This window comes from Triticum dicoccoides, chromosome 2B (genome assembly GCF_002162155.2).
Source record: "Triticum dicoccoides isolate Atlit2015 ecotype Zavitan chromosome 2B, WEW_v2.0, whole genome shotgun sequence".
NCBI lineage: Eukaryota > Viridiplantae > Streptophyta > Magnoliopsida > Poales > Poaceae > Triticum > Triticum dicoccoides.
Genome location: NC_041383.1, coordinates 786,492,381 through 786,518,842, shown reverse-complemented (window position 1 = coordinate 786,518,842; position 26,462 = coordinate 786,492,381). Strand labels below are relative to the sequence as shown.

Genomic DNA, 26,462 nt, shown 5'->3' with positions numbered 1-26,462 from the left:
TCTAACACCGGAAGCCGTAGCGTTAACCCCAGATTTAGTGAAAAAACAGGACGGCGAAATGTGGCCCAGTCTCTTGCAGGCCCGACAACGGATGCGGCTAGTGCAGGCGGGCCGAATGTGGTCCGAAGTGAGACAACGGACGTAAAAAATGCGATCGTTGGCCGACTGACTGGAATTAGAAGATGGCCCCTTAGATAGCGCATGTCCATTAATTCGAATTTGCGTCGATCCCACCCTCCCTAAAGGAGTATTATTGGGTGAAGTTAATGCTGCCGAAACTGAAGTTGGGCCTGACGAACACTGAATAGATTTTGAAACAAAAAACCGAGGCTCTTGAGCAACTTGAGCATATGATATGCGGTTGTTGTTGTGATGAACCACTGTCCATTCCTAATTGGCCATGCGAAGATAATTCATATATGCAATCCGAAGATCATGATCCCCGACACCGCAAAGGAGAAAATCCATGGACAAAAATTGATCAGAGATATTGCCACCTCGAACAATCTCAAAACCAACAGCACATGAAGAAGCACATAACTTAAAATTCTAGCCTTCAATATGTGAGACTTTGAAGTCAGAAGCAGAACCACCAAAAAAAGCTTGAAGGATGAGGCCCACAGAGTCTCTATTCAGAGTGAGCCTAGATCGAGAAAACTTTACCACAAGGAAGAACCTGTCCGATAGAGACGTAGCAGATGGATTAATTGGAGTACCACACTGATTCTTGATGTATAATTCAAAGGCCCTTCCAGTGGCAAAATTCACATCGGAGAGCGCCATGATCGCACCGGCAAAGGACAGAACAACTTCCTTGAAGGAGAGGCCGCCGCGCCCAGAGCGGTCTACGGCGGGAGGAGTGGTCGCCGCGTCCGGAGTGGACCACGGCGCGGAGGGTGGCCGCCGCGTCCGGAGAAGACCATGGCGCGGAGGGTGGCCGCCATGGCCGGAGTGGCCGACGGCGGTGGTCTAGGCGGGGGAGACGCTAGGCGGGGATCGAGTTTCTCTTGCGAATGGGAGTTTTGAGAAAGCCGATCTGGAAGCCATAATTCAGGAGCAGGGGAATTTGAGGAGGAGCATCACCACTCAAGGGCACGAGCCGAAGAGTTGACGATGGATCATAGTAGCCAGGGACAGCCTATTGCAGTTACTCTCGCCACATCAACGACATCATCGGCCGAGGTGGAGGTGGGTACGGGGCATCGAAGAGTTAGTTTAGGAGCACGAGGAGGCATGAAAGCCGTGCGGAGCGACGCCACCGACCGCTCAACCACCAAGCTGACGACGGAGTTGTGGTTAGGATGCACCAAGATGATGCAGGCGAGGACAACGACGTCTCCATGAATGCAGGGAGGTGCGGCTAGGGGGAGGAGGTGCGCGGGGCAGGGAGAGGGAAGCTGATTTTTAGAGCACCTGCACCAGGCCCGCGTTATCCTAGCGGTTGAAGCGTTGTGTTGTACCTCGAGATGCCCGACGCAAAATACGGCTTTAGTGTACATATTACCATGGCAGATGGTTGTCACAGTCCAGGTAGGCTCTGACCTGTGGTTGGGATGGTTAGGTGCACAATGGTATTCCTTGCCTATCAGGGTTCAAGTTCTCATGCTCGCATTTATTCTGGATTTATTTTAGGATTCCCGACGATACCCTTTCAGTGGAAGGAGACGTTCACCTCGACTACGAGGCGCATACGGTGACTTCGTAAAATCTAAAGATGAAATGCCGGCTCAATCTCTCGTAGGTGCTCATAAGAGTACGGTATGCGTGTTTGCGTTCATAGAGATGAATGTATGCTTGTTTATATGAGCGCTTGCGTCTGTACTGTGTTCCAACAAAAGGCTATGCGGTTTTTTTGTCTTTCACCTCCCCCCTACAGCCCTGCGTACCGACGCGGACCCGTGAATCTCTACTCTTAATGGAGCAGTTGGTGAATAGTCCGCGTGGTTTATTTTTGCCGGTTTATTTTCGTCATCCTCCCACCACCGTTTTTTTTCATCCTCCCACCTCTGCTTACTCGCTACCCTCCATCGAAATAAAGCGGTGCCAAAAAGAACCCTGGGATCGATCCCTCGTGCCCACAGCAGATCGATCTCCGCCGCCAACCAGACCTTCGCACGCCCGATCCACCCCTACGCCCCCTCCGCGGCCGATCAATCCCTGTGCCGCGGCCGATCAAAACCGCCGCCGTCGCGCTTGCAGGAGGCGGCTATCTGCTGTGGGATCGGGCGAGGATACGGGGCTCGATGCAGAACGGCGGCGGCTGGAGCTTGAAGGGGCCAGATCCGTGCGCGGCAGGGGCTGGGGAGCCGATCCGGAGGTGGGCAGCGAAGCGGGGATCGCGGGTGACGACGAGGAAGGCTAGAGTGGCTTCCCGGGCGGATCCATGGCATCCGCGGCTCTTGGGAAGAAAGAAGACATGGAGGTGAGGGAGAGAAGGGAGAAAGGTGCCGGGCGACCTAGGCACGGGCTCGACGGAGCCGGGCGACTGCGGACGAGCGCGGGGAGACAGAGGGATCCGACGCGGCGACGCAGAGTCCTTAAATATTCAGACTCATCATATTCCGTTCTTCGTCCTGCAGGTGAAGGAGAAGAGGAAGGCAGCACGTCGCCAGCCGGTTGGGTGACACCAGCCAGGCCACGGCTGGAGCAGCACAGGTGGCGCAGCCACTTCGGCAAGTACAAATGAGGACTTGACCACCAGGTAATCCATCCCCTCCATCTGGTCCTCATTTGCCATGTTCTTCAGCTGCAGGAATCGCTCATTCTCCATGTTCCTGAGTCGCAGAAACTATTGGACAAATTGCTAATATGCTGTCAAATTGCATGGGCCTATCAGATTTTGTATTATATAGACGTTGTTATATGCTGTCAAAATCCATCAGTCTACATATGCCATGTGGAAAGTAAAGAAAATTCACATGTTGCAGGTTGCAAACAAGCAAACAGGACCTGTCATTTGCAGAATGAATCTAAATGTAAATAAGATTACTCTTCCAACCATCTTTCGAAGATAAAATCATACAGCGAATGAATCAGTTTAACTAATACAAATATAGACAACATTCAGCTCTACAATTGATCATCTGCCTCCCATATTTACTATTCTGTTTCCAGCTCAATCAAGTCAGGGCTTCACTACAGGTCTACAGCGTCATTTTTTCCTCACGTTCATAGCAAGCTTGCAAGTTCCTTCTATTCACAACAGTAGCTAGCACATGCACAAGTTTGTTTGCCACCGGAGATTCAAGCATGAATTTGAATATAGTTTCATGGTTTTTTTGCTCACAAGTTTTCTTATATTTACTTCTCTTTCTATGATATTGGAATTTATATGATTACTTAACTGTTCAAGGATATCTGTTTTGTCGTTATGTCGCAGTAATGGAAAGGGTTATGCCCGGTTAAAAAAAGGATATCTGTTTTGTTTATCGATTGGAAGTTAGCACATATAAGCTTGAGTCCATGTGAACTGACACACTGTTTGGAACGAAAAAAAAGTTAGTACCGTAGAATGTGTCCTTCCCCATGGTGGTTCACCTTTTCTTTCCCTAGCCTCGTCTATACTGCATTACTGCGGGAAAAGTCTAAAAAAAACCTTGAACTTATAGTCGAAAGCTAAATCAAACCCCGAACTTCTAATCCCTGAAATCAGCACACCGAACTCTGTGATCCCAGTCTATTTTGAACCTTAGCATGTTTTCAATGGGATTGTTGGCAGGTCTGGGCTGCAGCCCGATGTGACTGGGCCGGCCCACCAGGCGAAGCGTATTTTTCTTTTTCGTAAAAGGCGATTTAAAAATTTTAACCCAAAAAATGAGACTCAAGGAAATCGAACTTGGGTGCTGGTGCTTCAAAACCCTCCCGCTAGCCAACCTAACCGACAACAATTAGTTGAAAACGAGAAGCACGAAACTATTTAATCACATACCACAACATGCTTCTTTCAGAAAGTGTTCACACTTTAAAAAATGTTCAGGTTTAAAAAATAATCATTTCCAAAATTTCTTTGTGTTTGAAAAAAGTTCATTCCAATTTTTTGACAATTTTCAAGAAAAAGTTTCAAAAGAAAATTAAAAAATGTTTTGAAACGTACACATTTTTATATAAAAATGGGAACAAATTTTAAAACCTCAAAAAAATCAAAGTGCGAGCACTTTCTATTTTGCTAAAAATGGGAACAAATTTCAAATATTTGTTCAGGTTTCAAACTTGTGCGCAATTTAAAATTTTGTTCAGCTTTAAAAAAATCAGTTTTTTCAAAAAATTCTTGCACTTTCAATTTTTTTGGTGATTTAAAAAGGGTTCATGTTTTCAAAATATGTTTGTGTTTTTTTTAAGATCGCAATTCCAAAAATTCAAGAAAATGTTAGGATTTCAATTTTGTTTTGACAATTTTCAAGAAAATGTTTCATAAAATTTCCGAGATGTTTCCAAATCTCGAGACGCTGTTATATGTTAAACAGAGTCGCTCTTCTCTATCACATAAATAGCTTTCAGTGGGAGTGGCGAGCAATACGAGTATTTCCCCGCCAGGTCGCAAGTTCGATTCACTGTACCATCACTTTTTTTAGACATTTTGTAAGTCGCGCGTAACGGAGAAAAGGCCCAGTGGCCTTCTGTCACAGCCAAATCCCTGTCAGGTCCATGCTTCGCGCATTGTGGGCCGGCCCAGTCACGTCAGGTCGCAACCAAATCCCGGGTTTGAGCTGCCACATCAGCAATCCCTGTTTGGGAATGCGCTCAAGGTTTAAAATAGACCGGGATCGAAAAGTTCGGTGTGCTGATTTCAAGGATTAGAAGTTCAGGGTTTGATTTAGCTTTTGTCTATAAATTCAAGGCTTATTTTAGACTTTTTCCGCATTACTGCATACCCCATCAACTCTGACAACTGGGACCTTAGCCATGTCTATGTAGGTGGTGGTAGTATGGCAGCAGCAAGGGGAGAAATAGGTTTTATTATATTGTCTATCACAATAGTGTATTCAATGAGTTGTGTGTTGTACATATGTTTACGGCAATTTGGAAGGCCTACTAATTAAGAGCTTTATTATATTTCCAACTTTTAAGGAGTTTGTTATGCTTGACCAGATGCTCTCTTTATTCAGGTTTTTTTTATTTCTCACAATCATGGTCAGACGCTATATGATATATGGCCTGGATATGCTGAAACTGAACATAAGAACAATACAAGTCCTGTCGTAAGCTACATTGCACATTCAATTGAATTTTACGACAGATATTTTTATCTTCCTCTCACCTATATGAAGATGAACTTGCTGATATTTTTCTGCCATCATAGGAGAGGAGATTTAATCTTTTTGGACATTGTTCATGCAGGAAACTAGGCAGTGCAGCGCGAGTGCCGCTGCCCTATGTGTGCCTGTGACCGAGCACTGCCCCGCCCAGCCGTGCATGCAGGATGGGAAGATGCAGCGCTTGCTGGAAAGCTGGTCAAGGAGGCCCCTGACTGTGAGTTTTAGCTGATTTATCTTGCACATCGCACTAATTGGTAGAAATAAATGGACTTGCAGAAATTTCCTATCATCGGTACGATATTTTCTGATTAAAATTAATGATGCTTTCCATATTGAGTTTGTATATTCGATCTCACCATTGTTTAGCTTCCTTTCCTGATGTTTGGACACAAGGAATGTGAGATAAAATTTATCTTCTTTAGTTTTTACATGAAAGTGCTCCATTTATATGTATTATTGTTGAGACATGGGAATCCTCAAGGTGGCGGGCTTGTTCTTATTGTTGCTCATGCAACCAGTATGCTTTAGCTAGATTGTAATTTCAGCATCATTATTCTTTTTCTGGATTGTACTACTTTTCAGGTTTCACTGTCTGAATCTTCAGTACAAAACAAAGTCGACAATATATGCCATTTTAGGAGTATTGCGGCCAACACCATTTTTTGTTTTGTCCCAAAATTTTCCCAGCTTTCTTCTAGAGTTGAATGTGTTGGTTGGTAGTTTGCCCTCATAGAGTTTTCATAGCAACTGCTAGATTATATTGTTATCAAATTTGCAACTATTTATAACCGTAATAGTAAATTCCACCGAGAGGTTAGGCGAGCGACTATCACTAGGTAACATATCTTCATTTTTCTCCCTCAAGTTTCATTGGATACTCTCAATTTAACTGAGATAATTTCATAAAACTACTAAAATTAGTGGGTCGGACCGCTCGAGTAAGATCGCTTCCACCCCATCACGTGTGCTTACTGCGAGCACCCCGACTTCATGCTTGGCAAATACTGCAGAATGTGTAGCAGAATCCCGGCTATCTTAGCAACTACCTCTCCGACGGTGCAGGTGCTCGGCCTCATTATGGTCAGGCACAACAAGTGGAGATGAGTGGGAGGAAGAAGAGTGGAAGGAGAAGAAGGGATTTGCACAGAGCAGAATTTCTTGTTTGGATGGGAGGTTGATGTAGTCTTGCATCGTTTTGAAATTCCTGTCTGAGTATACATGTATACGCTCCTATATCCAGCGTCTCAAGGTCTCCCTAATCCTGTTGTTCTCCAACCCAGCTTTGACTATCATCCTGTTCCATCATTTATTTTTAGTATCTAGCCGGCGGCAGCTATTCGATCTTTGTCATAATCACATGTGACACATGTTGGTTTAGTCTATATTTATGTACATACCATCTACATCTCATGCCTGCAGAGATTGACATGTAGTGCTTTTAGATTTGGGTAGTGCAAATTCTTCACCTTATTTATACTGATTTTTGCATGAGTTATACAATCATGAGTTATTGATCCCGTGATCTTTTGGAGCCTGAGATTAAATAAGATATGAAATAATATATGTAAGTTATATTTGAAATAGTTTCCCACTGTATAAGCAGAATTAAAATTGATTAGTTTTGTTTGAAAAAAATATACTAGATGTTGCTATACCAATAATTATTATTATTTAGTCATCAAGATATATATGTTCTTTTTTACTTGCATCTTTACTTTGAATGTGTGTTGTATGGTGTGTGTATTCAGTGCCGACATCTTACCTTGCAGGTCTAAGACAAGATTGAACTCTTGAAATAAATACTCCCTCCGCCCCGAATTACTTGTCGCAGATATGTATGTATCTGGATGTATTTTAGTTCTAGATACATCCATTTCTGCGACGAGTAATTTGGGACGGAGGGAGTATTTTGTTTATATATATGCCTTTCCTAAAGATATCTCGGTCCTGCCCAGCTTGATCTAATTCAATTTAGACGAAGGACACCTTCAGGAATAAGACGATCTACTCAAAGGCTGGCTTGCTCCGCGGCCTCCACCTCGCCCACCTCATCCCGTAGCCATTGTCGTCCTCCACACGACCACACCAGCTTTCACGATTTGGGTCTGTGGCAGGCATAAACTATGAGAATTTGACTGGTCATTTTCATCGCAGGCGGCTACGGCGAGGACGTGTGGAAGGTAACAGCTCGGACTTGATGCCCTTTGCCTCCGTCATGGACACTGTCAATGGTGCGTAATCTCAAACCTCCTTTTGACGTATTTGTGCTCGTGAAACAAGTATTCGGCCTGGCCGATGGCAAAACGCAAACATGGCAAAGCTGGCTTGACTTGAGATGAATTGAATCTGGTACAGCATGGCTAGCCAACAGGTGGCTAGCAAAGCACGCACACACACTAGCATGTGTAACATATTTGTTGTTTGTACTTTTTCAACTCACAATGATTACAACGTGAGCTACATGCATTTATACTAACATAACATCATCTGCCTAAGTAGAGTTAGGATTTCTATACTACTTGGACAATCAATGAGATCTATAGGAAAGCGGAAGAGAGAACTAGCAAGCCGGTGATTTTACTGTTTTATCTAGATTCATTGTGCTAAATCAAGTAGTTCTAACCTAGCTGTTACAGGATTCACCGATTTAGTCCATGTTTTGCTTTTCCATTTTTAGCGAATGGGGTGGATTTTGAAATCCCATATTTCAGTTAGTTTTTGGTCGGTCAACTTGAGTAGTAGGGTCCGTTTGGATGGAAGCCAACGATAACCCTGCAAAAAAAATTTGGCGTTGACTGAGGACACATGCAAGCGTTTGGATGGCTGCCCAAAATTCTGATGTAGCCAATTTTTTTGTTTAACACATTTAGTTTTTCCACAAACCACGGGGCGATTCAGCGGAGGCGAAACCTTCTGCTAAAAAGTTGGCACGCCTAGCGTTGGCAGGGCGGTTGCAGGCGCTAACCAAACAAGCCCGTATTCTCTCTTTTTTGTCTCAGTTGGTATTTCATATAGGCTACCTTGCTATGTTATATAAGATACTTCATATAGGAGGTCAAGCTTGAAAAAGGTAGAATTTTCAACAAGTCAAGAATCATGTTAACCAGGTTGTCATGATATTTCCGCTGCTTCAAAATGCTCCATGAGATGTTAGGTAACATGCCTCTGAATGTTGGTTTCTTTTTACAGAATTTTGACTGTTTATATAGACTTTGGTTCATTATGACAACGATAAAGATCACTTTGAGGCGCTCGCCGTGGCAGACGGGGATGGGGTGGCGCCGGGTACACTGCTTATATCATAAATGTTGTGACGGTTCCAAATGAGAACTGAACTTACTGCACTAATTTTCAGTTATATATCAAGTCGGCAAATGTTTGCGTGTTCTGTAAAATAGCATGGCAAATTTTAATCCAAATGTTGTCTGTCTTCAGTTATCTAAAAACTAGCATGGCCAGTTTGTACATGATACAATTTTTCAGCATGGCAAATTAGTTAATAAATTGTAAAAAAGATGGTACCAAATAAACTTGTATACGGTCATGTAGCATTCTAATTTTTCGTATAGCAACTAAGCCATCAGTATCCTTCCAATGGTTTACTAAATCGACATCCGTTACTGAATTTAGAGGTCAAGAAAGCATCAGGTTACCTGTGAAAACTCATGCAGGAAAGAGGCGTTACTGCTGCTCATCCCACACATCGTCTGCTGATGCACCTCCTTCCAGTGCGTTGTTCACTGCTACCTCTCCCGACGCATTGTCCGCTCCCTACTACTCCCTCCAACAGGTCACCCAGAACCTCTGCTACACCTCCTGCATGGCATGCCGGTGCGAACCTCTGCTGCACTCCTTATTCCCTCACGATTGTTATTTGGATAGCAACAGTGGGTAAAGAGGGCCAGCGCGAGCAAATGAAGCAGTAGGTGAACCGCTGCCTGCTCCACCTGTCCGACAGGGACATGGAGGTCATGGCCACCAGCGAGATGGACGCTATTGTGCACTGCCGAGCTCCTAGTCTTCCTCGCCGCCGTCTTCAACACCGAGAGAGGGGAGAGGTTCCGCCGGAAGACCGGGAGCTCATCAGCATTCAGCGCCATGGTCTTGCCGCGTTCTTCAACACCCGCCCTCACCACAGCGTCGCCACCGGGTCCCCCTCCCATCGCTCCCCGGATCTGGTTGCGATCCATTATCTGGCCGCTGCAGCTCGCCGGAGTATTAATCGGAATCGAGCTAAATTGGGGATCGTCGGGAGAGAGAAAGTGAGGGAGAGTGGGAAATGTGTGACCGCTTCGATGGGTGAGGGATAAAGTAAGTGATGGAAGTGGATCCTCTAACATCCTCAAGGGATGTCACGAAGCTACAGTAAAATGCATGTGTAAAATAAAGAAGGGATGTCAGGGTTACTGTAGCAACCACTATGCGGATTTACTGTAGCATATACAAAAATAAATCAAAAATCATTTTATTGCCCCATAATTTTGTTTGTATGTAATTTTTGTAAATGTATAGAGTAGATTTGTAATTTACAATATAATTATAATTATTTTAGGCTTAATCATATGAATGTGAAGGAGGGATGTCACGGTTACTGTAGCTTACGTGACATCCCTTGAGGATGTTAGAGGATCCGGTTTCGGAAGTGATGGGTCGTGTTGTTGGATTCGGTCGGTCTCTGGAACGAATGACTCCTGCTGATGACGTGGCAATCCTTGTGTGTCAGGAGTTATGATCCCACTAGATTGGTCTAGATAGGGAGAAGGTCGGGATTGACCGGGATCGATAAGTACGGAGTGCTAATTTTAGGGATTGAAAGTTCAGGATTTAATTCAAACTGGCACTACGATTTGTGCAAATCCGATGGTCATAAAAAATAGCCTGAAGCGAATTTAAAAATAGACGACTCAAAATTAGATAATTTGTTATTTTATACATGCGAAATTTGACATGTATTATCTTTATAAATATCACCACACAAAATTTAAAAGGCCCGTGGCAACGCACTAAGTTCTCTCCCTACACAGCGCCCTGGTCGTTCTTTGACTTGTCGCTCTTATGGATTGGGTGCAAGGATGCGATTCAATGGTGCCGGCGCTCGGCCCCCCGGGAACCTGTCCGGCGGACTGCGATAGGTACGTATTGATCGTTTTTTTGGTTTCCCCAATGCGATTCTGAATCCCCTTTTCATATGGATTCTGTGCCGGATCACAGATCCAACTCCGCCGCCGGCGATCCATTCTTCGTAGGCAGGCAGATCAATGGAGGGGGATCTAACGTGGCAGTCAACCATCCCGGATATTGCGCATGTCCCGGACGAGACGACATACTCCAAGTAAGATTTTCTATTTCCGGTGTTTCGGATACAAATCAGTTGGATGTTAAATCGCAATATTAAGCTCGTGCATTTCCTCCTAAATATACTCACAATTGTTCAGTGCGCATAGGGGATTAAAAACGCCTCCGGCCCCAATGAGGGGCGCGAATACACGTGCATACGGCCCAGATTGTTGCCTGCCGATCCATGATTCTGAAAACATTAGGGCATGTACAATGTGGGCGCTTACAACGGGCGCCAGGGTTAGATTCCCGTCAGATTTGACCAAATCCTCCCTATCCCAGGATTTGGGCTGGCATCGATGCCGAGCCAGTCGCCGAGCGCTTAGCCTATTTTTCTCACCCGAGACTTTTTCTCCATTCAGATCTGGCAGCGGGCGCTACCTAGAGCGCTACAAATTGGCAACTGCTCAACAAACTGAGCTGGTCGTTGTACTAAAAACCAGCTCTACTCAACTAACTTAGCTGATTTCGTTTTGCAGCCAGACAAATAATCCTTTTCTTTCCTCTTCACGCACAACAATAATTTACAATAAACTATAGAGCTTGTTTATCTATTATAAATCTGCATGAAACCTAAATACTTACAATAAAAATTGAATTGATACAAAATAAAGGTGTAAAAATGAAATGCTTGTGGTTGTCAAGCTGGTCCAACAGGGACAAAGATCCCAATCTCAAAACCTGAAAGCACGGTGAGATAAAGTTAGAAAAATATATGTCAAGTCACTTCAACCATTCTTTCAGTCATACACGGTTAAATCGGCCTAACTAAATCATGCATGCAGTAAAGCTATCTCGTTATATATAGTCCTAGTTGCAGGTTCCAGTTCCACGCCCATCCCAAAAATTTCTGCTCATACACTTGCACAATCCTACTCAAATCTGATACAAGTTTTTGTTCATACACATCACATCTTTCAATGGATATCGGCCATGCCAACATCGGAGACATACACTTGCAATGGTCCGAAGAGGATAATCTATGCCTAGTAAGTCATTTGTTTAATTATTAGTAGTTACTATATCATGAAAAGCTTGGCCTAACAACCATTTCTGAATTGAGTTGGTAAATGCTTGGTTAAATGTTCCCACTGATTTTGTTATTGGCAATGAAAACGCTGCACGGGATTACTGGAATCAATTCGCTGAAGAATATAACGCAAATACCACCGATAACCGAAGAAGACAACCTATCCAAATCAAACGCCGTTGGGGTAAGATGAGCTCGGAAATTCTGCTATTCGATGGCATGTGGCGCGGGGTCGACGATGCATTCACAGCTACTGGACAATATAACCAGGACTTGGTTTCCAAATCTCTAGAGATGTATAGGTTAGAACAAAATCAATCATTCAAATTCCTCAACATGTGGATGTTCATACGGAACTATCCCCAGTGGAATGCAATGTACTGTCAAGTCAAAAAGCCATGATTTAGATAATAAATTGTTATTCTCATTCCAAGTTGTACTCCCCAAATTTGTTTTTAGGACTATGTAAAGTCAATTTGGAATATGCCAAAACTTTTCACCAAATATTATTCTCCTATGATAATTAAAAGTTCTTTCATACAAGTATTGTTCTATCCAGGAAGAACATAGCGCCTACAGATCCCCATAGTTTCATGTGTGCATCTCAGCACCAACCAAATAATATTCAGCGATTAGTACAGCGAGGGGTACGGAGATTACCTCGATGCCGTACCTGATGGCAATGCCGGGTGAGCTTGGTCGTCCTGTACGCCTCGTGCTCGTGTGCCGCTGGCTCCTCCCACCTTCCAGTTCGCCAGCCTCACCGCGAGCTCCCCCGGCCTAGTCCCCATGCCGGAAGGCGCGGCTGCTGCCTGCTCTGCTCTACTGCTGCCTGCCCCCTCCTGTCCGTCAGCCTCGACGCGAGCTCGTCCGGCCTCGTCCCCATGCGGCGCGGCTGCTTCCTCCTGCGTCCACACGGTGTCCTCTTCCTATCCGTCAGCCTCGCCGCCAGCCCATCCGGCCTCGTCTCCATGGAGGAAGAGGCGGGCTGCTGCCTCCTCCGCCCGCGCGTCGCCGTTCGCCCTGGATGCCATCTAAGGGTGGGGGAGGTCGGCCTGCAGGTCTTGTCCCACTCGCTGGATCTGACGAGAGATGGTCTTGTGCAGAAGGGTGTGGAGAGTTCGAGAGGAGAGAGTTAGCTGAATGAGGACTGAGCTGAGTGGGTAGCAGGCTGGCAGAGCTGGTTCGTTGTTCGGTCGGACGGTGGCGTCGACGCTTCGGTTTGTGCGTTGGAGGGACGGGCGCTTCACACGTTCGTCCGGAAGAAAAAAAAAATCTGATAAGCGCTCGAACTAGCGCTCGTGCGTTGCAATCCCAATCGCTTACACCGGTGCTTCTCTCTAAATTAATTTTCTTTTAACGCAAGCGCCCAAATAAGCGCCCATGCATTGGAGATGCCCTTATACGTCGACACAAGACACCATTTCCACAGCACTTGATTACTCGTATGAATCGACATCAAAAATTACCAGCGTTCAATAAGTTCGTCACAATAACGGATGTGAAGTTTCTGCACCTGGGTGAACAGTAAAATCGAAAAATATTTTAAAAATGTTCAAAAACCCTGAAATTTTTTATGACAAACTTAGACAAATTTTCTACGAGCTTGCAAAGATTCATATCGAAATCACATTTGAGGAAGCCGTGGCAAAAAAATTAAAAAAAGATCGATTCCCCAAATGCTACTTTCGAAAGCATTTTGGAGCACTAATTTTGTCTTTTTTGCCACGACTTACACAAATATGATTTCGAGATGAAAATTTGCAAGCTCTTAAAACATTTGTCAAAGTTTGTCATAAAAAAATCAGATTTTTTTTGAACATTTTTTTAAAAAAATTCGATGTTACTGTTCATCCCGAGCTCAGATGAGCTCGGGTGTAGAAGGGCACTTTTGCACAATAATCCTGTTATCTACCCTATTCGTTCCACGGTAAGGGAGATTATTTTAATACGACGGTAGTGTTCGGATATGGCATGTTCGTGGTCGTGCTAATTTTATTACTCATCAACACTATACTGTTAGTAGAGATACCTTGCTGGAATGATCTGATTGCTTATCCAGGTTGCTAGTCTGGCCAGCAGAACAAATAGATCCAGGGCTAACCACCCTTCTGATGTGCGCCCAATGCCAAACTGCATCTCGACATCCAAATAGCCTGTTCGCATAGCTGAAATCACATATTTACCTATGCTGAATCCGTACAATGGCCGGCGGCGCGGCGCGCTAGATGTGCCCCGGCGCTGGATTTTCCCGTGCGGCGAAACTCGTGCCATACCCTTGGCCCGGACGCGACGTGCCCTGCCCGCTGGATTTTCCCGGCGGCGAAACTCGTGACGTACCCTTGGCCCGGACCTGCGGCTGATTCCGCGCCTCCTCTTCTTGTACCAGCAACTCCCGCCTCCCGCTCAGATTTGGGTTCTCTCCATACTCGGCCTCAGATTAATCCCCCTCCCGCACCGCCCAACATGCTCCCAGAGATACAGGAGTGCCCGATAGTGTCTATCCTTATCTCGTTGTACAGTAGCCTAAGGTAGGAACTAGGGAGTAGGCGGATCACGACCGGGTACAACTACTAACACGAGCGATATAACCGTGAACTTATAATCTTACGGAAACGGCTTGCACAAATCCTGATGTATATGGACCTACATGATAAGCGGGCCGAGGTGCAGGTGCTCTCTTCTATGTTTTCGGTAGGGAGAGCGGTGGCTGGGCAACCCCATCATGCAGCGGGAACGAGAGGAATCCAGACATCAAACCCGGATCTGCCGTCCAGAGCCGCCGCCAGACCAGCATTGGAAAGCAGCGTCCCAACCCGCCTTCTCTTCTCTCCGTCTCACCTTCTCTCTCATGCGTCCCTTCTTCCCAGGAGACCAAGCCGCCATGGCCATGGAGCATCGCCGCTGCCAGCCTTTGCGCCGCTGCGTTGGATCCCGATATGATCCGCCTCGCCCCGACGTCAGCCACTTCCCCGACAGCCCCCACCTCCCAGAGCCATTCCGCCGTCGCCCTGCATCATGTCCCGATCGGATCGGGAGCGCCGCCACTCGATCTGAAGCCAAACGTGCACAGAGGGTTGACGAAAAATAATATCAAACCTTTTTTCTTCACTCACAGAGGATTGCGGTTTAAATTAGCCAAAACATAGAGGCTTTTGTGTAAAATTAGCGACGACGGTGAACGGACAGAAACAATCCGTGCTTTATTAATAAAGTAAAGATAAAGATAAAGACTAGCAAGCAACGCTCCTTACTAATTTTTTTCCTACTAAAGTGGTCCCATCCATGACTAAGATGGCAAAACTCAAATGCCACCTGTTGCAGTTTTCTCGCTCCTTGGAGCTGCAACTCTGTTGTACCTTGGCTTGTAAATACCAGACCACAACAACAACCCATAAGCAAGAACTTGCTTTTTGAGGAAGCAAATCAGCCTGTCGATTTTTATGAAACAAAATAAATCAAGGCATTCACCTGCTTCGTCAACTATGAAACGGAGATCGAGCTTCTGGGCCCAATCCGATCTATTGTATGGTGGATGTACCTTGATATATGCTCATGCACGTTCAAAAATGTCCTAGTGAGTGAAAGAGCGTACAATTACCACTGCAACAGAAAGATTCTCAAGGGCCAATTTCAGAACAAAAAACATGATTTGCTTCTCAAATGAGTAGAGGCTACCCGATTAAGAACAATTACGACGGTGAACGGACAGAAACTACGATTTGCTTCTCAAATGAACGGACAAAAACAGTTACTCCCTCTGTCCGTTAATATAAGAACGTTTTTCAATCTAAAACAGCTTGAAAATGTTTTTATATTATGAGACGGAGGGAGTAGAACTAGAGACAATACTACCAATATTCATTTTTTATTCAGATAAAGAAATATGCACAGTTGGTCTCGATGTTAATGGGATATGACAACCTTGATCTCAAATTGTTGTCCGGTGACCAGCGACAGCCCACTGACGCTGAGCACTCCATTCGTCCGGGAATTTGGTGCGGGCTTCCTTGAGGTCATCGCTGTTCACATGGACGGCTCGATCGGGAAGAGGAGCGGCTGATCAGGGAAGGTAGTAGCGGAAGAGGAGCAGCACAGCGGATCAGGAGGGTGACTTGCGGCAACTAAAATATTCCCTAACCAGGGCTCGTGATACCATGCTGATGTTAGGAGAAAAGCAATTTGTATTTTTAGGAGGCCAAAGATAAAATATATACATGTACAAGAGAATGCCAAAAAGCTAGAAGGCAAAAGGCCAAGGAACTACAACTCTGTTGTACTTTGGCTTGTAAATATCAGATCACATCGACAACCAATAAGTAAGATTGTAAGAACTTGATTTTTGTGAAACAAACAAATCAAGGTATTGACCAGTTTGCGAACCAATCTGTGATTGAATAATTAGGAGGACAGTCGTATCCCTAGCCCACTAGGTTTCAAATCCTTATGCTCGCATTATTTCCTTGATTTATTTCAGGACTTTCGTCGATGTGCGTTCACTGCGACTCCTGGGATGAGGCGTTCCCATCGACTATGAAGTCGTGTTGGAGTGTGCGTTTATAGAGGTGAGTGTATGGACGTTTACATAAACGTCTGTGTTTGTACTGTATTAAAACAATATTGAGCTGTTTGAGGAAGTAAATCTATTGTACGAGTGAAAGAACGTACCATTCCCTCTCCATCAGAAAGATGGTCAAGGAGCAATTTCAGACTCGTAACCGGATTAGCCTTGTACGTCCGGCTGTTTTCCTCTCGTACCTGGCGGCTGCAACCCTAGCCGCCGCCAGAGGCCGATCTTCCAACACTGTTCTCCGGCGGCTCCCCTCCGCTGGCGACCTCGGTCGTCGGTGGTGAGGGGGGTCGCCGGATCCACGCGTGTGGATCCTTTTTACTCATCCGTAGTCTAGGTTTTTAGGTTGTTCATCGTCTTTGCTTCGGCGGCGACGATGACGACGCTGAATAAATATTCTTCGGATGCTTTCCTGACGAGGCCATCGGTCCTATTGTTGGGGATGGATTTGGAAATCAGTCTGTTCAAGCAAGGATGGCGTGGCGGACGGCGGCATCCTCGTGGTGGACCTGTGTCCTCGGGCTCCATCGTCGCGACGACGTTTGCTCTAGCGTTGGTGTGGAGCTTGGGAGGTAGTCCAGGAGCGGATGCAGATTGTGGTCTACATCGACGACATCTGGAAGATAGAACGTGTGCTGGGTTCGTGGTTCGTGGATGGCAGGTATGGTTTCCTCTTTCGGCGTCTTAGTCGTGGTGGAGTGCCAGATCTGGAGTTCGATGGCGCGTCCGGGGTGTTGCCCCGGTCTGATTCGTTCAACGACAATGGCTTCACTTTTGGTGAGCTACCTTGGAGGTCCGCAAAGCTGCATATCAGCGATGGAGCCGCGTCGAGCTCAGGTGAGGAGGTGATCCGCCATTTTTTTGTTCGGTGGCTGCTGTGGTGGTGCCGGAGGCAGGTGTCGGGCGTTAGTGTCAAGCTCAAAAATGTTCTGCTATCTTTTCAGTTTTGTCATGTCGATCCTTACGTGACTTGTACTTTATTCTTTATGATATGAATGAGACACGTATTACCATGCAACAATTTCAGATTAAATCACGAAACAAAACACGATTTCCTTTTCTTAAATGAGCCAAAAGCTGCTTTGGTACCAAATGGCCAATTATTAAGGCCCTTCCCAGTGCTCCACGGTGTACAGGTGCTAAGGGTGCCACATAGGCAAAAAAATGATGTGGCAAAGCAATTAATGAGGAGAGACAGCATTATGGTGACCCCAAGAGAAAACGGTGCTAAGCGTGTGAACCTATGCAAAATGACTATCAACCAATGAATGATGGAGTTTAATTGTTAAACAATTCAATGAGGGAGGCTTAGCTACAAAAGCTAAACACCAATGCACTGGGGAGACCAGTTACTAAGGTTTTAAATGTGCTTAGCATCTCACATAAACACCTATGCATTGGAATTAGCATAAGAACTATGCATGAGAACTGGTAGACGATACTACCAATTTTCATTGTTTATTCAGATAAAGAACTTGCACAAATGTCTCGATGTTAGTGAGACGTGACGACCTTTACCTCGAACTGCTGTCCGATGAGCAGCGACAACCCACTGACGCTGAATACTCCGTTCGTCCGGGACTTGGTGCGGGCTGCCTTGAGCTCAACACCGTTCACATACACGGTGAACCCCTTTGGTGCCGACGGGAGCCCCATGAAGGCCACCTTGCCGATGACCAGAGTCCGGCTCGGAGCGTACGAGTTCTGCACCACATGCGAACTCACCTTGGTCGTGATGATGCCCTTGCTATCCTCCGTGTTGCAGCTAAACCTCACCAGCGTCCAGTTGCCTCCCACCCCTCCCATCTCCGGCGACTCGCCGTCATCCAAGAACAGCTTCCCGCTGGCTGTGCCATTCTCCGCGAGCGCCACAAGGAGGTGGAACTCGCTTTGTCGTGCGGTGGACGTGGTCAGGCCGGGCTGCTGCAGCGGTAGTATGTTGCCCCCGGCCAGGTGCACATTTGCCGAGTCCGCTGGCGCTGGGAGCGTCACTCTCTTGCCGGTCTGCAAGGTGATGGCGGGGGAGCGGTCGTGAAGACTAAACCACCGGCCCGCCGGGAAATAGGCGTCGACGGTGGTAGCTCCCGGCTCTAACACCGGAGAGACAAGCACGCCACGGCCTAGCAGGAACTGCCTATCCACGCCGTAGGTGTTGGCATCCTGAGGATAGGAGAAGAAGAGCGGGCGCGCTATGGGTGACCCCGTTGTGTGCGCCTCATACATGAGCGTGTAGATGTAGGGGAGCAGCCGGTACCGCATCCCCAACGCCTTCCTCGCCGACTGTGCCGTCGACTCCCACACGTAGAGCTCTCGCCGGGCGGTTGTCTTCTCTGCATGCGCCCTGGCAAACGGGTAGAATGCACCAAGCTGTATCCAGCGGCTGCAGAGATCCTGGGTCGTGTTGCCAGTGAAGCCGCAGATGTCAGCGCCCATCATGGGGATGCCGAAGAGTCCAAAGTTGAGGATGGTGTTGATGGACTGCGCAAGCTGCTCCCACCGCCCGTCATTGTCGCCGGTCCAGTGAGCGGTGTAGCGCCCCGAGCTGACGAACGTGGCACGACTGAGCACGAAGGGGCGGCGCGCTGTGTCCTTGAGAAGAGCATCATGCGTGGCCCGCGACTCGAGGAGGCCGTAGAGGTTGTGCGCATCGTACTCCGACACGCCATTGAAGTGCACCGTGGACACCGGTACGGTCTTGTTATTAAGGTTACGGTGAATGCCGGTGTTGTTGATGCGGTAGGACGAGTAGTCGTACTCGTTGAGCGGCTCCCAATCCTTGAAGTTGGAGGGCTCGTTCATGTCGCACCACAGCCCGTCGGCGGGGATGGTGCGACGGAACTCCGAGATTTTCCGCGCCCAGTACTCAGCAGCGTGTGCGCTCATGAAGTCCGGGTAATAGACCTCGCCTGGCCACACCCGGCCGACATAGTTGGTGCCATTTCGCTGGAGGAACAGACCCACGGACTCATTTTGCGGAGGAGCTGCTTCTTTTTTGATCGCCGGGTCTATGATGACCACGTATTTCTGGCTGTTATTGTGCAGCCGGTCCACAAACGGCCGGAGCAAATTGGCTGGGAAGTTGGTCGGATCCAGCGTGAAATCCTGGCCGCCGTCCATGTAGTCGATGTCCGACCAAATCGACTCTAATGGAATCTTGGCCTTGGCATAGCCCGCGACTACGCCCTCCAGGTCAGCCACATTCTTGTAGCCATACCTGCACTGGTGGAACCCTGCATTGCAAGAAATAGCGGATCAGGTGAGTACCAAGGTTTTGATTTTCATTCGTGAAAATTTTCGCCCGAGGCCGAGGTGGCCGAATTTCGGCCATTTTCAAAAATTTCGGCCGAAATTTGATCAAAACCTATTTTTTCGTTGGAAGATATTTTTCTCCTCAGGCCGAGATGGCCGAAATCCGTTCTTTTCGGCCAAAATTCAAACCACAGGTGAGTACAACAGAATTATATAAGCATGCACGGAACTAGCAAGACGGTTGAGTACACGTACCAAATGACCAGTATGGCATGGGGGCAGGGCGGCCGATGAGCTGGGTGTACTGGTCGACGACGGCGAGCGGGGAGGGCCCGGCGAAGAAGTAGAAGTCGAGCACACCGCCGATCACCTTATAGGTGATGTAGGACCCGCCATACTCTATGTCCATCCCGTTGGTGTTGAGGAGCAGAACGCCGTGCGCAGCGCCGCCGGGGCGCACATCCATGTAGAATGGGTGTGAGCTGTAGAGGTTGATGTCCAGTATGTCGGCCCTCCCGACGTCCTCGTTCCAGATCGTGAACGTGTCGTTCTGTTGGAGCCGGAATCTCCGTTTTGTCTGCTCGCCCAGTCCGTACAAAGATGCCCCCCTGGCTGGCAGCGCGGACGTCACCTCCAAGTACCTGCATTATAGTTCCACATGCCCATCACCACTTATAGGCTACTTACGGATCAACTAGCTACACCGTGTGCCTTGTATCATGTATTACGTACCGGTTCTTGAAGACGAGTGCGGCGGAGGTGTCGAAGAGGACGTCGCCGGTGGAGCGGCGGGAGACGGTGAAGCGGAACGGGGCGGTGTGGATGGTGAAGGTCAGGTCTGAAGACGCGCTGGACATGGTGCTGTTGCCGGGCAAGGAAGCATTGCTCAAGCCCGAGGAATGTAGCAAGACGTCCTCCGGCACCGGCGCTGGGCGCGGGATAACGTCCTGGGGGACCTCCCATCGCAAATGATCGGCATCGGTGATGTGCACGTGGAGCCGGCTGTCCTTCTCTAGGCTACCGTCAAAATTAAAACAGTGAGGAATTTGTACCTCTTTTGAAAGAAAAAACCCAACTCAAGATCAAACACACTTACCTTGCAGTCAGATTGAGCCGCTTGACATCAGGCCCGAACTCCGCCGTCCCGCCTACAAGTTTCAGCTTGGCTGACAGCACATTCCCTGACCCGGCGACCGACTCGACTTCGTAGTTGGCGCCACAACGATGGAGAAGGCATATGAGGATGGTGAGGAGTGTGAAAAGACCAGCAAGTGACGAGATGATCGTCATCAGATGATATGATGGGTGCAACACAAGTGAGTGCCATCAGCTATTGGAGTGCGTATCTTTATATAGACTTGTCATCATCTTCAATGTTTAGAAAGTTTCAAATGTGTGCCTAAATTATAAAAGGATGTTAAGACTTATCGCCGTCCGGAATCTGGCCTCCGTGCAAGTCATCGCCGTCCGCAATCGTGCCGTGATCTGGCCTCCGTGCACGTCATTGCCGCCCGCAATCCACGCCGTGATCTTCTACCTTAATTAAGCACTTCCTAGAAATCTCACGTCAATTACAGAAAATTTGAAAATAGAGGCCATTGATTTGGTGGGTCCGAATTATAAAAATCTAACGTTGAAATTCTCATGTTAATGAGAGAATATTAGAAAATAAAGGCCATTGATTTGGTGGGTCTGATTTTAATGATTTAGATCTAACCTAGAATTATAATGGTTGAGATCTAATCGGAGTCAATCTTATAATCAGACTAGTATAACGCCCGTGCGTTGCCACGGACTCTTTAAAATTTATAATCAGTATCTTTCATTTATCATCCCTTCATATTGGGTGATTATGGGATGCTCTAATTAGAAACACAACAATCAAATATTAGGAAATTTCACCGAACGAACAACAACGAATAATACGATATCTATCAAACAAATAAAATGAGGTCATATTTTTGGTCCGTCATGCACTTCTGTTGAAAAGTGCCTATCCCTTTTAGAATCAACCCACTGTTTGCTCGCACGCAAAAAAATACATCTCTAAAGTGGGGAACCGATCGGTGCCAAAAAGAACTCAAACTCCTATCCAATCTCGACTTCGTGCTCTTTCACTTCCATTGATAAAGATGGGACGTCAAAGGTTTCATCATGATGACCTCGAGCAGCCGCCGACATCCCTCCCCACATCTACCCCTACCCCATGCTGCCGCTTGCACTATCCTTGCTCCTCGAGGGAGCTAGGGACACAATGTTCTCTAGGATGGGCATGACCAGATCCACGAGGAGGCCACATTCTTCCATGGGAACCCAATCAAGCACACCATCCTTCGCAACCATCCAATCCCGGCCTAACAAAGTCAAGACCCGCCATCGATCCACAAATCAGGCTTGCCGCATCCAGGTTCACTGCAAGTCTGCGACGAGTCTGTAGTCGACATCTTGACTTTGGCTATCCCCACGGAAGAATCATCGGATCCTGCTTACTTTTACCATCACTTCGTCTCTTCCCAAGGCAGCGACACCATCCAGCCAATCACCATCACCGTTTGCGGCTTGCCTACATAAAATCATGAGAAATCCCCACGGCGGTGCTGTAAGATCACCTTGGCGACCTCGACAGTGACCGACTGGTCTAAGATCTAAGCTAGCCGCTCTTTGTAGAAACCAATAGAAGTAGGCATGTGACTCAGATTTGTTCTTTGGTGTGCATGCGTTTCTTGCTGCCCACCAGCTCTTGTCTACAACTCGCCTATCTCTGTACCAGCTCTTGGTCTACAACTCGCCTATCTCCATGCTCGAGACGACCAAGCTCGATGCGCAAGCCGCATACGTCTGCTAGAGCTATATCCAGGCCCTATGATTTTTGGATCACTGGCACTATGGGTGCCAGGACCGGAGTCGCCCTCATCCACCAAGTGGATCAAGGAGGCCCACCACCTAGACTCTACATCGCAACATTTTGTGTTTTCCTATAAAAAGTAAAGAACCTTCTCTAATAAACGTAAATATAACCTTTTGGTTTTATAGTCTCAACTTTCCTACACTCCAATACCAGAAGGATTTCTTGGTTTTATTTAATGACCTTCTTGAATGTCATTCACTTAGAAAGGTAGTAATACAATCTATGATATTAAGGCAAATTATTAGTCATATTAAAGTGCAAAAGGCCCTATAGGAGTCAAAGCATGACTTTTATGGTTATACTGTAATTTGCAAGATCTGAGATTTATGCAAGTGTACAATTAGAGAAGAGCCAATTAAATAGATTTTCACATTCAGAATAGTATGATTAGCAGTAGCACTTCAATTTTTTCATGTTTGATCAGCTTGCTAGGTGGTTATCACTAAGCATGTTGGAACGATGAGCATAACCTAACTTAGTTCAGTACGTGTTGCTGCAAATTAGTTCAGTACGTACGAAGCTGTTGCTAATTTCAATGCCTGGCTGTTGCAAGTTTCTAATGAAAAAGTACTTCAGGTCAAAGGTCAGGGAATATACACTTTTGTTATCATGGTTGTTTCCTTATAGTGAACAACTTTGATCACCACTTCAGCAGCTACTATCTATAAGAAGACATTAGCTAAGTAGATACAGGCAAAGAAAGCATGTAGGCAAAACCAGAATTAAAAACATCCTTCTCAATGGAGCTCGTGTAGTTCGGAAGACCCTAATCATCGATGAGGGACCCCTCCGATGGTAGCATGGCGTGACAATTGCCGTCAATGACGACACCCAAAGTACCTTGCATAATCCATCGATCCAGTTTAGAACAATCAAGCACATACCTTGCAAAGTGATGTGGATCTGAAGCAGAGGTGGGAAGGTAAAGACTCAGGTGAGGTGAGGTGGAATGAGACGTTGATATAGACGTGCACGCATGAGAATAAGGCGGTGCCCAGGATGGATCTCCATCGGAGGAGGCCGGATCCACTGGGGAGGAGGTCGCTGTAGTACCTGCCATCTGTGCGATGGATCACGGGGCTGGCAGGCAGGGGGAGGGGATAGGAGGGAGCGGGTGGGCTAGAGCGCAGATGGCGGGTGCCCCCGACGACGGCTGGGAAGGATGGTGGAGGAGGTGGATGAGGATGGCGGCGGTGGCGTCTGCGGTTGCGCCTCGTCCGCAGCCGTGCTGGTGGTGGTCGATGCGAGAGCCGGATGGCGTCGGCCAGAATCAGGCAGGGGCGACAAAGATTTAGAGGAGAGAGAGAATGGAGGCGATGAGCGATGGGAGGAAGGGCCACTGGCGATTGGGGTGGCCTCAGATCCGCCCTCCGTGGCCGCCTATTTCATGGGACGAACACCCGTGCTCACCGTCGGGCTCGCCTTCGGCCGCTGCCTCGCCGACATTCACGATGTAGAGCCCCTTCCTCTGATCCCATTTGCCAGGGAGGCAGCGCCATCCTTCATCGTAGAGAACGAGTCCACACTGAGATCCCAACCAGATCGTGATTGCGCCTCCCCAAACCGCAGCGGCACATCCCACTCCATCAACGACCAACCTATATGAGGCAGAGGGTCAGTGTAGGACGCAAGCGCCGTCACCATGGACGTGGGGGACGCCGTAGGTGGGAAGGAGGCGGCGATATTTCCCGAGTTATGGCCTTACCATACCTGGATTGATAGCCTTTGGGGTGGCCTCAGATCCGCCCTCCGTGGCCGCCTATTTCATGGGACGAACACCCGTGCTCACCGTCGGGCTCGCCTTCGGCCGCTGCCTCACCGACATTCACGACGTAGAGCCCCTTCCTCCGATCCCATTTGCCAGGGAGGCAGCGCCATCCTTCATCGTAGAGAACGAGTCCACATTGAGATCCCAACCAGATCGTGATTGCGCCTCCCCAAACCGCAGCGGCACATCCCACTCCATCAACGACCAACCTATATGAGGCGGAGGGTCAGTGTAGGACGCGAGCGCCGTCACCATGGACGTGGGGGACGCCGTAGGTGGGAAGGAGGCGGCGACGGCGTCTGTGTCAGGAAGATCGCACGACGGCGCGGCGTTTACTCGAGGGGGTCGAGAGGAGCTGCGTTTGGTGCCGGGTGGGTTCTTTGGTGCATGCGTGGGGCTGGAGATTGTGATAGGTGATCAGGTGAGGGCGTGCCATACCTGGATCGATAGCCTTACCATACCTGGTGGTAATTTAAATTTATTACCATATTCGATATTTCCCGAGTTATGGCCTTACCATACCTGGATTGATAGCCTTTGGGGTAATTTAAATTTATTACCATATAATTACCATATTCAAAATTTCCTGAGTTATGACCTTACCATACCTGGATTGATTTATTACTATACGTGGATTAATTATGATTTATTACTATATGATTTATTACTATACGTGGATAGCCTTACCATACCTAGTGGTAATTTAAATTTATTACCATATTCGATATTTCCCGAGTTATGGCCTTACCATACCTGGATTGATAGCCTTTGGGGTAATTTAAATTTATTACCATATTCGATATTTCCCGATTTATGGCCTTACCATACCTGGATTGATAGCCTTTGGGGTAATTTAAATTTATTACCATATTCAAAATTTCCTGAGTTATGACCTTACCATACCTGGATTGATTTATTACTATACGTGGATTAATTATGATTTATTACTATATGATTTATTACTATACGTGGATAGCCTTACCATACCTGGTGGTAATTTAAATTTATTACCATATTCGATATTTCCCGAGTTATGGCCTTACCATATCTGGATTGATAGCCTTTGGGGTAATTTAAATTTATTACCATATAATTGCCATATTCAAAATTTCCTGAGTTATGACCTTACCATACCTGGATTGATTTATTACTATACGTGGATTAATTATGATTGATTACCATAAATACGTTGGGTATTGCCGGTCAGACGAGAAAAGAGAAAAACCGGTGGGAGGGGCTGGTGGGAGGTGGGACGAAGAAAAACCGGTTGAAAATAAACCGGTTGAAAATAAACCGGTTGAAAGTGGGGGGACTATTCAACCAATTCGTCCATTAGGAGTAGAGATTTATTACTATATAATTTATTACTATACGTGGATAGCCTTACCATACCTAGTGGTAATTTAAATTTATTACCATATTCGAGATTTCCCGAGTTATGGCCTTACCATACCTGGATTGATAGCCTTTGGGGTAATTTAAATTTATTACCATATTCGATATTTCCTGATTTATGGCCTTATCATACCTGGATTGATAGCCTTTGGGGTAATTTAAATTTATTACCATATTCAAAATTTCCTGAGTTATGACCTTACCATACCTGGATTGATTTATTACTATACGTGGATTAATTATGATTTATTACTATATGATTTATTACTATACGTAGATAGCCTTACCATACCTGGTGGTAATTTAAATTTATTACCATATTCGATATTTCCCGAGTTATGGCCTTACCATATCTGGATTGATAGCCTTTGGGGTAATTTAAATTTATTACCATATAATTGCCATATTCAAAATTTCCCGAGTTATGACCTTACCATACCTAGATTGATTTATTACTATACGTGGATTAATTATGATTGATTACCATAAATACGTTGGGTATTGCCGGTCAGACGAGAAAAGAGAAAAACCGGTGGGAGGGGCTGGTGGGAGGTGGGACGAAGAAAAACCGGTTGAAAATAAACCGGTTGAAAATAAACCGGTTGAAAGTGGGGGGACTATTCAACCAATTCGTCCATTAGGAGTAGAGATAAAAGAAGTAGACCCTGATTTTTAAGGTCAGAAATATTACGATTCAGATATCTCTAATTATGGTTGAGATCTAATCAGAGAAAGTTTTGATTCAATCTTATAATAAGATAAAAGTAGACCCTGGTTTTTAAGGTCAGAAATATTACGATTCAGATCTCTCTAATTATAAGGATTGGTTGAGATCCATCCCACGTGACCTAAACATAACCCCAGTCCCCACGTACAGCTTCCTCGAATCTTCCCATAATGCTTCGTGATTAGCTAGAAATCCATCCATAATTGTCCAATAAAGAAGCATA

At 46.6% G+C, this 26,462-nt stretch overlaps 1 protein-coding gene, 1 long non-coding RNA gene and 1 pseudogene across 3 annotated transcripts; 2 read left to right on the top strand and 1 right to left on the bottom strand.

Moving 5' to 3' along the window:
• Window positions 1–2,074: 2,074 nt before the first annotated feature.
• Window positions 2,075–8,814, top strand: LOC119366312. Of its 2 annotated transcripts, XR_005175996.1 has the most exons (5): window positions 2,075–2,422; window positions 2,580–2,701; window positions 5,106–5,198; window positions 5,338–7,486; window positions 8,445–8,814. It is a non-coding gene; the product is annotated as an uncharacterized LOC119366312 (long non-coding RNA). The 2 variants fall into 2 exon arrangements; XR_005175995.1 differs by lacking the exon at window positions 5,106–5,198.
• Window positions 8,815–17,523: 8,709 nt separating this feature from the next.
• LOC119361432 (probable alpha-glucosidase Os06g0675700) lies at window positions 17,524–19,520 on the bottom strand. Its single transcript, XM_037626638.1, has 2 exons — window positions 19,457–19,520; window positions 17,524–19,422 (listed from the first exon to the last, which is right to left on the bottom strand). Exons 1-2 carry the CDS (start codon window positions 19,518–19,520, stop codon window positions 17,687–17,689), a joined length of 1,800 nt encoding a protein of 599 aa, XP_037482535.1. The 3' UTR covers window positions 17,524–17,686.
• A 73-nt stretch (window positions 19,521–19,593) lies between these two features.
• LOC119361431 lies at window positions 19,594–20,457 on the top strand (annotated as a pseudogene).
• The last annotated feature ends 6,005 nt before the right edge of the window (window positions 20,458–26,462 follow it).

Bases quoted from the DNA above. Each gene is read 5' to 3' on its own strand.
- LOC119361432 (XM_037626638.1), bottom strand. From the start codon at position 19,520: ATGGCCGAAATTCGGCCACCTCGGCCTCGGGCGAAAATTTTCACGAAT. The intron at 19,423-19,456 runs GTACTCACCTGA...CTTGCAATGCAG, and splicing joins GAATGAAAATCAAAACCTTG to GGTTCCACCAGTGCAGGTAT.